This window comes from Carassius auratus, chromosome 17 (genome assembly GCF_003368295.1).
Source record: "Carassius auratus strain Wakin chromosome 17, ASM336829v1, whole genome shotgun sequence".
In the NCBI taxonomy this organism is placed as follows: Eukaryota; Metazoa; Chordata; class Actinopteri; order Cypriniformes; family Cyprinidae; genus Carassius; species Carassius auratus.
In genome coordinates this window covers 26,597,965-26,613,213 of record NC_039259.1, presented here as the reverse complement: position 1 = coordinate 26,613,213, position 15,249 = coordinate 26,597,965, and the positions used below count along the sequence as shown (strand labels likewise).

General features: G+C 34.8%; 1 protein-coding gene across 2 annotated transcripts; it reads left to right on the top strand.

Annotated features, from left to right (window-relative positions):
- Positions 1–5,455: 5,455 nt before the first annotated feature.
- On the top strand, positions 5,456–11,431 carry LOC113117789 (adhesion G-protein coupled receptor G5-like). 2 transcript variants are annotated; one of them, XM_026286710.1, is made up of 14 exons: positions 5,456–6,443; positions 6,523–6,606; positions 6,817–6,873; positions 6,972–7,044; positions 7,119–7,281; positions 7,358–7,498; positions 7,702–7,815; positions 7,902–7,938; positions 8,026–8,129; positions 8,352–8,473; positions 8,560–8,825; positions 10,003–10,093; positions 10,183–10,466; positions 10,747–11,431. In XM_026286710.1, the coding sequence occupies exons 1-14, from the start codon at positions 6,293–6,295 to the stop codon at positions 10,845–10,847; spliced, it is 1,788 nt and encodes a 595-aa protein (XP_026142495.1). In that variant the 5' UTR covers positions 5,456–6,292; the 3' UTR covers positions 10,848–11,431. The 2 variants fall into 2 exon arrangements, with proteins under 2 accessions (XP_026142495.1, XP_026142494.1); XM_026286709.1 differs by having other exon boundaries at positions 5,457–6,443; positions 6,814–6,873.
- Positions 11,432–15,249: the final 3,818 nt, after the last annotated feature.

Here is a 15,249-nt window from a genome sequence, read left to right as displayed (position 1 = left end):
TGGATATATGACCACATTTGGACAGACGTACAACAGTGTTAAACTAGGAACAGATTTGGCCTTACATACTCAAAAATGGTATTAAGATATATAAAATATTTAATATATATAATTTTAAATATTAAACAGCTATTTAAAAGAGAGATCATTTACATTTAGATCATAGAAAATATAAAAACATTTTAAAATTAAAATAAAGATTTATATAATAGAACAACTGAAAATAATAATTTTAAATCAGTACAAAATATAAGAATATTCATTTTTTTAAAAATAAACCTTAGATCATAAAAGTATTTACAAATAATTTTAAATAAAATATAGCTCATATGAATTATATAAAAATAGTTTCAAATAAATTAGATCACATAAAATGTTGAAAATATTAAATATATAGAAAAAAGCATTTAAAATAAAAAAAACATAAAAACTTAAAATATAACAATAATTAAAAAATAAAAAGCATAAGTAAATATATAAAAAAAATATATCAATTATTTAAAAATATATTAGATCAGAAAGTTTAAAATCTAGAAAAAAGAAAAAGAAAAAATGCATAATAGAAAGAAATCTAGATAATGTAGATAAGTAGAAATATAATCAGATTAAATAAAATATATAAGCATTTTAAATTAGTCATATTCAGTATTATGTGTAACTAATCTGAAAGCATCTGTTGAAATGACTTGTTTTGTTGTGTTAAGGGTTAAGTGTGAGAAGCGCTGCAGCAGGAGATCACAGATGTGATGACATCTTCTGTCTTAGATTAGCTCACAGAGCAGACACAGCTACTTCAGCTCTGACCTTTGACCCTCAAGCACCTCCGGTCACTGCTGGTGTTCAGTGCAGCAGAACTCACACGAGATGCGTTCATGTGTTCAATCACAATAGATGTTCAATAGATGAGTCGAGAATCTTACGTTAAAGAATCAGAGCATGAAACTTTGATGAAACTGAAGTTTAAAGACACGAAGCATGTCTGAAACAATAAGATAGATAGATAGATAGATAGATAGATAGATAGATAGATGGATAGATTATTAGTACTATTACAGAATTCAGACCTGTTTCATTTATGTATGACTGACAAAAATGTAGTCAAATTAATTTTTTAAATTATATAAAAAGTTGGAACATTCAAAAGTTTAAAATTAAAAATAGATTAAAATATTAAAAAGTTTCAATAGTTTTAAAATTAAAAAATTTAAATAAATAATTAAAGGTCAGAGAAAATATAAAAATAATAATTTAAAATAGAATATAGATAATAAGTTATATAAAAAACAATCATTTAAAATATTTAAAAAATGTCTAATTTACAAAAAAAGTAGATTGTAAAATATAATTTAAAAAATGTATAGAGAAAATTAGGTCATAAATATATAGATAAAATAATACATTTATTTAAATAATGATATCATACAAAATATGCAAATATTTATTATTATTATTATTATTTTTATTATTATTATTATGTTAAAATGAACAAAAATGTAATTCTGTCATGCATATACTGTAAGGTGACATTGTGTTCAGGGTTTAGAGTTTATCAGCTTGTTTATGTTTAAACATTGTAATCCAAATGCATGGGATTTTTTTAAATGGAATTTAAATACATAAATCTTACATTTGGACACAGACCAACAATTCGAATAAAGCACAGAATGTGTGATCTGTGCGCTGCGTTCAGTCAAGAGCAATAAAGCTCCTCTCCAATCAGTCTTTCATTTAAACGAGCTCTGTTACGAGCTCCACGTCATTAGGGTAATATAAAAATGAATGATGGCTTCCCAGATGCCCCTGTGTGGTGCACTTCCATTCATTCAAACACACTGCAGTCACGCAAGCATTGCCCTGAACGCAGACCTCGGCAGGAAAACCAGACACTCCAAAGAGTTTCACAAGTTACAGGGGAATAAATCATCTCAAGGACGTCTGAGGAGGAGCGTGTTTGTGAGGGACGAAAAACAGCAGAGCTCTACGTGTTTCTCCACGTGTTCAAGACCGATTACATGCATCTGACATACCAGATTTCACTTCTAATTAAGCTGTACTTCTATTTAACTAATAAGAGTGATTTAGTGTGGATGCATGGGATGAAACTGCTTCAGTAAGTCCAGTTGCATTTAATTCATATTTTACAAATGTCTGATGCTGTAAATCTGTCATGCATTGAGATAATAAAAATGTGCATGACTTTTAGGTTAATTTGTTTAACGCATATGCTATTTTTTAAGAACTATAGTATCTTCTAGTCATTTATTTGATCAAAAAATGCAGTAAATGCATTTGTGCATTTATGTGAAAAATCAATCTTCTGTAGTTGTATATGTCTTCACTGCCACTTTTAATCAAATGAATGCATCCCTGATGAATAAAAGTATTAATTTTGTCTTAAAAAACAAGACAAATTTTACAGCCCCAGAACTTTTGAACAATAGTGTGCAGGTTTTCCCAAAAATGTCTGTAATATAATGCGAGGTTGCATGACATTCGTGACATTTCAATGTTTTTAAATGTACTCTCACATCATTCATGCACATATTTCAGGAGGAAAACTGTAACGTCAAGCTTGTTGAAACTGAAATCTTAAAGCTTATTATGGCTGTCAAATGAGGTATTCTAAAAATGAAATAATGTTTCCAGTGTTTGGAGGGAACTAAGTAGAAGTAGTGATGCCGAGGCCTAAACTGACTCTTCTAATGATCATCTGTAGAAATCTGGAAGTGTCTGGCAGCGCTGAGATGCTGCTTGGACGTCCTTCAGACCACAGATTCACATTTGAGGTTGTGCGGCGTAACAGGCCCTTCAGGGAAACACCGATCCATCCGTCCTGGCAACTATCATTTAATCACAAAGTTCTCTGCTGTTTACATTTTGGAGCAAATCAGCTTTTCATGCAACGTGCAACTGCAGCAAAACCTCAAATACCATGCACTCTGAGGCTCTCTGATCGAAGTATGACAGGAGCGAATCAGTTTGAGAAGTGCATCTAGTAGAAATGCAACCTTTACAAGCATGCATGTTATCAACTGGAGTTAAAACTAGTTAAGCAGATTTTAATTACCATAGAAAATCAACAACCATTTACACAGCACCTACAATGCTTTGAAGGGTTTAAATGTCAAATGTGTATATAATATCGCTGTTAAAATTTAATTATTTTGTGTTAATGCATGCTATTTGAGCAGTTTAAATTATCATGTCCTACAATTAAATTCCAGTTGCAAATAAATCCAGATGCAAAGAACCTAAAAGTTAAACACATGCATAAACTTTTACTGAAGTGTTGCATTTTAATATTTATGTAACTTAAGCTTATTGCAATTGATTCAAATTTTCGACCTCCATCAATTATCCGAAATTGCTTAGAAATGCAAATGAGGTTTGCCAAATGCAAAAAACGCTGAAGGAGAAATGCAAATGAAGAATCAGCTTATGCATTTTGCCGGGAAATCAGCATCACGATAGACTTATTATATTAATAATTAATAGGCCTACGGTTGTGATTTATTGCAGAAACACATTTTGGAAGATTTCTATTTTATTTTATGTATTTTTTTTATGTAGGGTCTACTCACTTATTTAGCCTACTTGTATTTTATTTGTAAAAAAATGTGCTTATTTTTTCAATTTAGAGCAAATCAGTTATGTAGTGTAGATTTAACCTATATATTTAACTGTAAAAAGTCAGAAATGGAGTATTTTTGGTTAAGCATTGACTTGTAATTGCTACTATTGTATTATCAACCACATTGTGCTCTTGACAAAAGAAAAAAGAGCCGTGTATGTATGGCAGTAATTACCCACTTGTGGTTTGGCCCTAGTAATAATTCAGACTATTAATCATCTGCAGATAAACAAACAGCGCTCATTCTGTACATATCACTCCCATTTAGCTCTCAAAGCCTAACCGAGGCCTTCAGCAGCATTTAAAAGCGAATCCTGTCTCGTATTAAAAAGCTCATGTTGCTCAATAGACATGCCACGGACAGCGTCTTTTCCCAACTATTTCCTGATACGATTCCACTCCTGCCACATCAGACTGAAAAACTGATCCATGTAAACATTTCTGCGAGTCTCAGCGACCGCAGAGCTTTTCTCTGTCTCCAGCGAGATGATTTGGAGGAGAAGAACTCAAGCCACACAGGGAGAGCTCTGCTATATCTTGTCCAGGCAGAATCCACGCGAAAAAACCCATCTCTGACCACACGCCGTGGTCATTTACTCACAAGTACGAGGTTTTAAAGATTGCACGAAACTTCAGTTCTAATACTGGGTGCTTTACTCAGAATCAACAGTTGTTTTTTAGTCAGTAAACATGTAATATCATGTGCATGTAATGTACATCTATTAAAATAGTCACGCATCCTCAAGGTCTCTAGATATAGCTTGGTTTGGATGATTTTTAAAGACTTCTTGTCTGCTCAAGGCTGCATTTATTTGACCAAAAATACATTCAAAAAATAGTCAAATATTATAACAATTAAAAAAAAAAAGTTTCTATACAAACGTATTTACAATGTAATTTATTCCTGTCATGCAATGCTGAATTTTCAGAAAACTAAAAGACAAGTGAAGAATGGAGTTTCACCTGAAATTGGCATCGCCTTCGTGGAAAGAAAAATGTCAAAAAGCATCTCCTCTGTTAAACCACCGTCCCCTCTTTGATTATATTAATGTTGAGTATTATGTAAATCTAATGCAAATTAAATGAATTCTTTAATTATGATAATTTATGAACTAAATAACGTTGACTGGCGAGTCAGAACTGGGTTGAGTAACAAGCTTGCTTGAAGTGAAGAGATACGTTTCATTTTGTTGTAATAAATTAAACACGTGAAGGGATGCTTGGCTTCTTGGGGTGTGCTCAATCTCAGTTCTTTCTCTGGTAGTGCATGAGGCTGAAGATAAATTTCTGTCATTTACATAATGTACTGTAAGGATACTATAAAAGAAAACATAGTCAAACATGACATCCTGCCATTATTCACAAATAACCATTTCTTTCTACAACTTTCCAACTTCTGCTTTTTTTTTTATTATCAGTGAGCGGGAGTATTTAGAAAGGAGGACTGAACCACAATTAAAAGAGAGTCTTCAACAGGAGTTCATGTTTTTAAGAAATGGTGTTTATAAATGTTTGTCTTTATAAAATGCTTTGAAGGACACAGTTCTGTGTCTGTATGACAAACAGTAGTGAATATTAAAGCATAAATAAATATTAAATGTTTCATCAGTGGTCCATGGGATTACACTCTATCATGTCTGATGGGCTAAATTTGGTTAATATCTGAAAGTAACTGTATATATCGTTTATGAAATTTAAATGTTCTTCTCTACATTGCAAAGGATAGACTTTTCCTTCCCCTCTATTTCAGGAAAAAGTGCTGCTCCCTGTTATTTTAAAGTGAAGAAACTGGGAACAATTTATTTCTACCGGCCAGTGTAAGATCAGCGTTTTGGGTAGGAGTTACACACTCTCAGAAAAACATTTCAGAAGGGAACAATATACACAGTTAATGGTAAATATTTATTGGTACTAATATGCACCTTCCAGGGGTAAAAAAGGTACAAAATTGTTCCGTTTGAAAGGTTACCGCCCCAGTGACAGCTTTTGTATCACTTTTTTGTTTATTGCTTATTGCTTTACACCCAAAGTGCTTTTCAATCAAATGAGGGGATCTCTTCTTAACCACCACCAGAGAGCAGCATCCACCTGATGATACAACAGCTGTGGTTTTGTCCTTTTCTTGAGCTGTTCCTTTAAGATCATCTGATTTTAGTATCACAGCCATGCTAATAAGCCCACAACAGGTACATGAGTCATCCAGGAATGCTGGATGGCCAGACACTGAAGACAATGATCGTGTCCGACTTCAGAAGACAGGTAACAACCACAACCAAGAGGACACGGATGGAACTGCATCTTGAAAAAGTCTTTTAGTAAATCTGCTCTTTTAGTTGAAGTGCCCATGGGAATCACTGCAGACAGAAACACAGCTGTTTTGCACCATCATGCCAACCAGAAGTTGAAAGGCTTTGTGGAGATCGACACATTCATCCATTGGGCTTCAAAGCAAAAATCTGAAGATTAGATGCACCTGTTGCCTATTTATACCTGTATGCACATGGCGTGGCTCAGGTATGCAAAATTCACTAGACTAATTTAATTGGTGTTTTTTCTTAAAGTCAGAGATGATTGGGGCTCCCAAATGAACCCTCATATGTCATCACAACATAACTCCTAGTGAATGACAGATAGGGAACTGGATCTGATTGTACCCAGATAATGAAATTCCCAGTAGAGTCCAAAATGAACATGATTTGCATGTTTTCAGATAAACTGTATATCGGTTTTCAGCGGCTCATAAGCCAACGGTTTCATATGTTGATGCATCACACTCTCTCAACTCTTGGACTGTGTACTTTATCTAAAGAAGGTAATAAGAAAAATATTTGGGATTTAAGATTTATTTCCAAAGTCTGTGGAAAACAAGATATAATGTGTGTCTCTATCAGGCCGCTGTCTCTGGGGAATTATGTTTGTACAAAAGCAGAATTTGCTGTGGCTGATGATCATCTGTTGTGCTACCTGCCAGATAAGTATGTTGCTTTAACAAATAAAAATAAAATAAAATAGATACATTTATATATATGCCGATGAATATCTTGTTGGTGAACATTAAAAAACAAATTAAAATGCAAACAAAAAATGACATGATTAAAAACAGATTATGGTTGTGGGAATCTATTATAGAGCTTTATAACATTGTTACAAGATGCTCTTAAATGTTGTCTTTATTTGTGCAGCAGGTTCAGAAAACTCGACAGATGAGTGTTTCTGGAACAGCAGTAACTCAACAGTTCCAGGTAGATGTGAAATATACTGCTAACACGACTGTGTGAAAGCATTATTTATTATCTGTGATGACTGAAACTCACTGAGTTCATTTCTGTTTTTCACTTAGTTATTACATGGACCTGTCAATCAGGTAATGGGTACTTTGAAAATCTGGAAGTTGTTGAACCCTTAGAAGCATCGTAAGTGTGCAATAACCTGCGACTTCAGGTAACTCGACTAAAGAGTACCAAGTGATTAAATACATGTTTTGCAGAGGCGCAATCGACGAACTGGAGTCTGAAATGGAAGAAATGGAAAATAAAAATATAAGCAATGCAGAGATTGTCATTGGGAATGCTAACGGTCTTCTCCAAATACATGATGAGAACACAACAACTGAAGACATGTGCTACTCATCAAATCAGAACATGATAAACGTAAGGACTGAAAAACATTACAGCATGTCTAAGTTAGAATTCTTTATTAATCAATGTAAATTTTATTTTTTTACAGGTTGTTGACTGTCAAAGTATCCCAAATACAAACTTTCCATGGGCTGTAAAGATTCCCAAGGAAGCTGTGAATAAATCACGACAGGAAAACAATGGATGTGCATTTGTTGCAGTTCTACGGTTCATAAATATGATAAACAAGGTACTCACAATTAAAAGTGCACAAAATCGATGTTTGAGCATTTTGCTCAAAATTAGGTAAAATGGTGTTAAGAAAAGACAAAGAAACCAGCATATGAGACATTTTTGGGTGAACTGTTCCTTTAGTCAATGTTTCTTGATCAACTGTGTTCACATCACGTTATATTTGATTAAACATGGCTCTGTTTTTGGTTTCTCATTTAGAATCAAACGAAAAACCGGACTGTTTTGAACAATGAGGTTTACGGAATAGCGATGAAGGCCAATATCACCAACCTTACTGACAATATTGAAATGTTCTTTAAACAGAAAGTTCCGGTAATTAAGGTTTTGTTGCAAAACTAATTTGTTATAATGAATAGACAATGTCAAAAGAAAATAAAAAATCAAACATGTTCTTGCAGGTCAGTAAGGCATCCTGCATTTCTTGGGATGGAAACGGTAAATTCATTTATGACTGAATTAATAAGTTCCTGTCAACAAACCCAGTTTATTTCATATAATTACACCTTGCTCTTTTCTTTCAAGGAGAACTTAACTGGACGACATTCGGCTGTGAGACAGAAACAATCGAACAATCAAACACCATAAAGTGCACCTGCTCACATCTGACGTTCTTTGCCGTGCTGATGGTGAGAAGAAGAACTTACACTTTCATCATTGAGATTTCATTTGAAAAATTTCAGTAAATCAATATCTGTCTTTTTGTCCATGTCTATAAGTTAGTGACCACTTAAAAGATGAAAAAATTGACAAATATGTGCATTTAAAACTTGCTTACAAGATTTGATTCTTGCTAACAAACAGCAAACGTTTTAAAACTCCTGCTGATCTGTGTTTCGTTGTTTTCCTAGATTCAGTCAGATACAAATGTAACAGGGGTGCATTTACAGTCATTGACTTTTATCACTTCTGTCGGCTGTGGCATCTCCATATTTTTTCTGTTCATGGCTTTATTGATGCACTTCCTGTTTCGGTAGAGTATCTTCAAATATTTTTAGGCTTGTTTACTTAAAAAAAATTGCATAGGTTATAAAAACAGTTATTTTTGTGTTTTAATAGGAAAGCCAAGTCAAATCAGGCCACGAAGATCCTGATGAACATGTTTGCGGCTTTGTTTCTACTGAATGCCTCGTTTTTGTCAAACGAGAGCGTCGCTAACACAGGAGACAACGCTGCGTGTGTCTTCATAGCGCTGCTCCTGCATTACTCCATGCTGGCCTCATTCACCTGGTTCTTCATTCAAGCTCTTCATATGTACTTATGGCTCATCAGACAGAACGTCTCCATCACAAACTACATGAGGAAGATCACTGTGTTGGGCTGGGGTGAGTTACACTCTCAGAACAAAATGGTACAAAAGCTGTCACTGGGGCAGTACTCTTTCAAAAGGTTATAATCTGTACTATTTAGGTACTAGTATGCACCCTTTAAGGGTAAATAAGGTACAGTAGCGTGCATTTTGCATGGGTACTGTCACAGTGACATATTTTGACAAACTGTTTCAAATCATCTAGTCCAATTGCAACTTACAAAAGAAAATATATTGCATATGAGTTAGTGTTGTCAAAAATATAGATATTTCTGACTCTTGTTTGCAGTATTGATGCACTGATACCAGCTGTGCTTTCTCTTCTCGCTGATAGCAGTGGAATAAGCAGCATTTAGAAACCTGTTGTCCAACAGAATATACATTTAACAACATATTTTTACTCCAAACTCACTTATGTAACTCAAACAACTTCATTTTGTGATTCGATGTGGCTTCTTACAAGATGAGGCAGAATTATATTACTTCCAGTGCTGGGTATATTACTTACAAACTGTAGTCCGTTACTGATTCCAGATAAAATGACAAAAATTTTAGTTAGAAATGTAATCCATTGCATTACATGTTTTAGGTAATGTAATCAGACTCCTTGATTACTTTTATATTACTTTTGACCTAACTCATTTATCACATTGATTTAAATAGAAAACATCTACCATATTGATATAAATATACTAAGAGAAATAAAATAATTCCATTCATTGTTACTAACAACATGAAGTGCATTAAACAATAAATTACATCATGGTTTACCAAACTCACACTGATTCTGACATGAAAGTGAAATGGATTTGTGACACGACATAACAGCACTACTACACAACATCTTGTAATCAAGACAAGATCTCAATGATTTTGTTGATGGAGTGATCCTATGAGAGGCCATTACAGACATTTTTGAGTAGAACCTGACCGATAATGGTTTTTGGGGGGCTGATACCGATATTAGGGAGTAAAAAGTCTGATACCGATATATCGGCCGATATTACTGAAGTGAAAATCGGTCAGGATCTAATCATGAGAAAACCCTTTCCAGTGATTCAAAGCTGGACCTGTTCACATTGAGATACTATCAGTTTTTTTTTTTTTTTATTGGTTTAGATTTAGTTTTTAAATTTTTCACTTGTCTTTTTCATTTTTTTTTTTAATTTTCCCTTCTCTCTTTGTGTTTTCAGTGTGTCCGGCTCCAATAGTCGTAGTTATTGTTTCTGTAGGAGGATATGAAGCAGTGATTCTAAACACAACATCTGGAAAAATCATACAAATGTAAGTTGTTTTGATGTCACAAATGCATACATTTACGAATGTCTATTCTATTGATTGTCTTCTCAATTCTATTTTTTTTCTGATTACAGGTGCTGGACTACAAATCCTTATATTCACTACATAGTGAACATCGGCTACTATGCTTTAGTTTTCATCTTCACGGCAGGAATCTTCATCATGATCGTCACTAAGATCATTCAGTCCAGAATCATAAGATCGACTGAAGACAAGAGAAAGACGTTCAGAAAGCATCTGATGATGGTGTTGAGTTTGTTCCTGCTCTTCGGTCTGACGTGGTCTGTGGCGTTCTTCAGTTATGGACCGATGCTCATTCCCTCATATTACATATTCACTGTGCTGAACTCGTTTCAGGGTGAGAAACTATTACATGCATCACTATATCTGGTTTAGTAGAACACTTCTATTTGTCCTACAGATTTCAGCTAACCTTTTTATTTATTATTATTTCATTAAACATTTTAAATCAATGTTTAAAATTTCTAGTTTATTCTGTTTTATGTATTATAAGGGATATTGGAGTTTGGTTATTTCTGGTTGCAGTTCACAGTTTAAAAATTATGCAAATAACTTAACATATCTGATATATATTCAAATTAGTTGAAAAAGTATCTCAAATCCTCTTTTTTTTCCAGGGTTCTTCCTCTTCCTGTATTACTACCACATTCACAATGATGCCGCGGGTCAGTTCTCTGATGATCCAGAAAACACTGACTCCACATCAACCATCACTTAATCCAGCATTAATGCTGCAGAAAATATTAATATCTATCATACTTAAGACAGAAGGCTTTCTTTCTCTCAGACTTCTTTCTCTTAGATTAGAAGTAGGTATGTACATAAAAAGTATGACTCTAAAAAGGCTCAGTTATACTGAAGTCACTCAAAACAAATGACAATTTTCTGTTGATCATTACTAAAACTCATTACTTGTAGAAGGATTGAATTGTGCTTTCAAATCTCTGATATGATCTGATATGTTGAGCATTATAATCATCCATATGTGCTCGTGTGTGTGTGTCAGAGCGACTCAAACAACACTAAAAAAATTATTTGTAAAAAATAAAATAATAAATACATATTCAAATTAGGATGAATGTCGACAAGCCTTTGGATTCTGACATTTGCATGGTCATTTTATAAAGCAGCTCACTAAAATCCACAAACACGGATGTGAAACATATTTGGTTACAGGAAACACACACACACACACACTGTCAGAATCAGTGAATGCATCTGTTTTATGTTGCTAATTATTATCTGTTATATTTCTCAGCATATTTTATGTGATTCTAATTGACCCAATAAAATACATTTCTATTAATCATGACGGACTGACTCCAAAATCATTTATTCACTTGAGTCATTCATACAAATATATAAATAAAGTGCGCCATGAAATATCAAAGCAAATGTAAATGGGAGAAATATGCACAAACACACTAACAAAGTATAAAAACTTGACATTGTATGCATCTATATCAAGTCAGATAACTATAAATCAAATAAAAAAAAAAAAAATGAGATATATATATATATATATTTTTTTTTTTTTTTTTTTTTTTTACATATTATTTTATATAGTTCTATGTCAGCACTGACTTGATAAACCGGACCTGAATATAACCAGAAACTGAAATTGTGTTAAATGCCAAATAAACATGATTTTTGAAGTTTTCAGAACTGTATGTCAGTGTCCAGCGGCTCTGAGCTGTGGTTCATATTCAAACAGATTCATATATGGACACATCAAACTCTTTCAACAATGAGAAAAAAATAAAATCAAATAAACACTTGTGTCTCTATCAGGCTTGTCTCTGGGAATTATGTCTGGACAAAAGCAGAATTTGCTGTGGCTGATGATCATCTGTTGTGTTTTACGCCAGATAAGTATGTTGCTTTAAAAATTCATTTATAGTTTAAAAAGAATTATGTGCATGCACATTATGTGTGTGTGCGCATGAAATAATGTTGTGTTTGTGCAGCCTGCTAAGAAGAACTGATAATCCAAATAAATTCAACAGATCAGTGTTTCTAGAACACTAGTAACGTCTCAGGTTACGACTGTAACCATGGTTCCCTGAGTAGGGAACGAGACACTGCGTCCTCTATGGGTCGCTATGGGGAACAGTAAATGCAGCCATGCTGAGGGGAGTGCAGGCCAGAATCATGGCAAACACGAAGTACCAACTCTATCATTTCCATGGGAGTTCCCCCTGGGATTTTAGACGGCTGTCCGTGACATTACCCCTTAAGGCCTAAAGCCTAATCTACATACCCAATTGACTTGATAGGACCTCAGTCCGGGATAGATCTGAAGGCTTGTAATCAAGATAGATTCCTTTAAAGGGATACGGCAAAGAACCTAACATTTTATGCTAAGGCCCAATCCCAGTAGGATGTCAAGGGGTAGGGGAGAAAATATCCCCCTAAGGATTGGGACACCACTACTATGCCGTAACACATCATCATTCATCGTCTAGCTCATATACTGGTGTTCTGGTGTGCATTAGAGCCTTATATTATATTCTGTATTAATGAGCTGCTTACTGACACACAGACATATCAGAAATCACGCAGCTCACACATCCAGGAGAAAATAAACTTGTCAATGCTGCCCCACGACTTTTATTAAATACAGTTTAAATGCTGAATCGCTACATTATATTTTCCAGCGACGAGAGGATACAATCACTGTTTTTAAGTAAACTCACAATAAAAAGATAAATGAGCAGACGCGAATACACGCAACTTTCATTTCTCTCTTTCTCTTTCTCTCTCTCTTTCTCTCTCGAATAGGCAATTAATCAGACTTATGCTGTGGTACTATCATGCAGTGGGTAAGTTACCCAAAAAAAGTAATCCACTACAAATTACTAATTACTGCTCTAAAATTGTAATTTGATTACATTACTGATTACTGCAAGTAAAAAGTAATCAGATTACTAATTACTTTACTTTCAAGTTACTTTGAAAACCTATTAAACCTACAAGGGAAAAAAACTACAAACAAAGTGAAACTCAGTTCTTTCCATAATTTAATACTGACTGAAAAATATTACAGAAATATGAAAACAGCAACTTGAATTAAAGATCCAAAGCCTTTCTATAACTTAACATTCTTAACATAAACTTGCCTAACAATGAAAACTGTAGTCTTTTTAAATGTATATACAGTATGTCTTAACTACATATGGGCTGTCGTTCCATGGAAGCTTCTATTATTACAAGTCCAGATGTCTGGGGTTGTGGAGACGTATTCCAAACGCTCGAATGTTTTTTTTTTTTAGTTCATACTCCATATCCGCATAGGGCTGTCACTTTTCGTTCGAAAATCGATAGCACAATCGATCGGACCAACCATAAAAGTTTCGAAAATGAAAATAGGGAATCGATTTTGACCAAACTATTAATTTTAAAATAATTAAACAATTACACAAATATAGATGTAAAAAGAACTCGTGTTGGGGCTTAATTTATATCATATTACGCAGGCTCGGGCTTGCGCTCCGGTTTGTGAGGTAAATTAATATTAATTGATAGGTAAATCGATTAGCGCGAGAAAGATGTGAAATGGATGCTGAGTAGGTGTAACGGAGGCTTGCCTCTGGCGAAAATACATTTTGGTTGCACCACCAACTAAAGCAAAGTTCTGAGGTGTGGAAAAGTTTTGAACGTGTTTATAATAAGAATAATATCAATCAAAATGTACTTCGGGCTCGGGCCGAAACCTGTCGAGCTCCGGACCTGTCAGGTCTAACTTTTAAGGCCCGATTACAGCTCTAATGCCAATAAATAAGAAATATTGCTGACTTGTGCGTTTGCGCTCTCGTTCGTCCGATATGTGGCGTTGAAAAAGGAAACGTCTTTTTTTTAGACATGGAAAATCGATTTTACAATCGATTCAATGAACACGTATGTCTTAAAAATCGAAAATGCTTTTTACACAAAAGTGACAGCCCTCTATCCGTATAGCATTTATCTAGATAGCTTGCAAATGTCTTTCGGTCCTGCAAGGGAACAGAGCTGTCCGTCACGAGTAGTCTCTAAATGAGTGCGATTCCACAGTCGACAAGGGCAGCATTTCCTCCACCTCACACGCTGCTACAGCTCTCTTCACCTGTCCAGAAGTTACCTTCCCTACCGATCTTAAAATAAATCGTGCCCTGATGTCGAAGTCATGGCCTGATGGTTAGAGGGTTGGACTCCCAATCGATGGGTTGTGGGTTCTAGTCTTGGGCCGGACAGAATTGTGTGTGGGGGGAGTGCATGAACAGTTCTCTCTCCACCTTCAATACCACGACTTAGGTGCCCTTGAGCAAGGCATCGAACCCCCAACTGCTCCCCGGGCGCCGCTACATAAATGGCTGCCCACTGCTCCGGGTGTGTGCTCACAGTGTGTGTGTGTGTTCACTGCTCTGTGTGTGCACTTTGCATGGGTTAAATGCAGAGCACAAATTCTGAGTATGGGTCACCATACTTGGCTGAATGTCACTTCACTTTAAACAAAAATCTCCGTCCATTTTTACAGCACGAGTTCTCCAGTAATTCATTAAAGCGCATGCTCAATAACTGACGCAGCCGCCTCAAAACATGATTGCATTTTAATTTATTTACTTTAATATTTTTTCGTACTAATAAATTTGTAACGCAAGTAACTTAATTTTATTGACATCAGTAACTGTAATCAAATTACATTTATTTTAAATGTAATGAGTTACATTACTGCGTTACCACGAAAAGTAATTAGAATACAGTAACGCATGTTTTAAAGTTACTTTGTAACGCGTTATACCCAACTCTGGATATGACGTTAGCAAATATTAGCGATTTTTAGCAAACATTTCTTTGTGTAACATGACCATTAACATTAACCATTTCAGAAAGTGCGCAGAGTCTTGCATGCATACTTAAGTGGATTTTAGAAAGTGCGCAAAGTGTTCAACGTGCACACTCACCACCATAGGGTTTCCAGAAAGTACACAGAGTTTAGCGTGTGTACTTAAAGGTTCCTAAGCATCGCAGAGGCGCTGAACCGCACGGTAGAGGCAAGCTCAAATTTACAAACCTGTGGCAAGGGGACCATTACCTGAGACAGCATATACAAGAAGACTTCCGTTACTGCCACCTCCACTTCC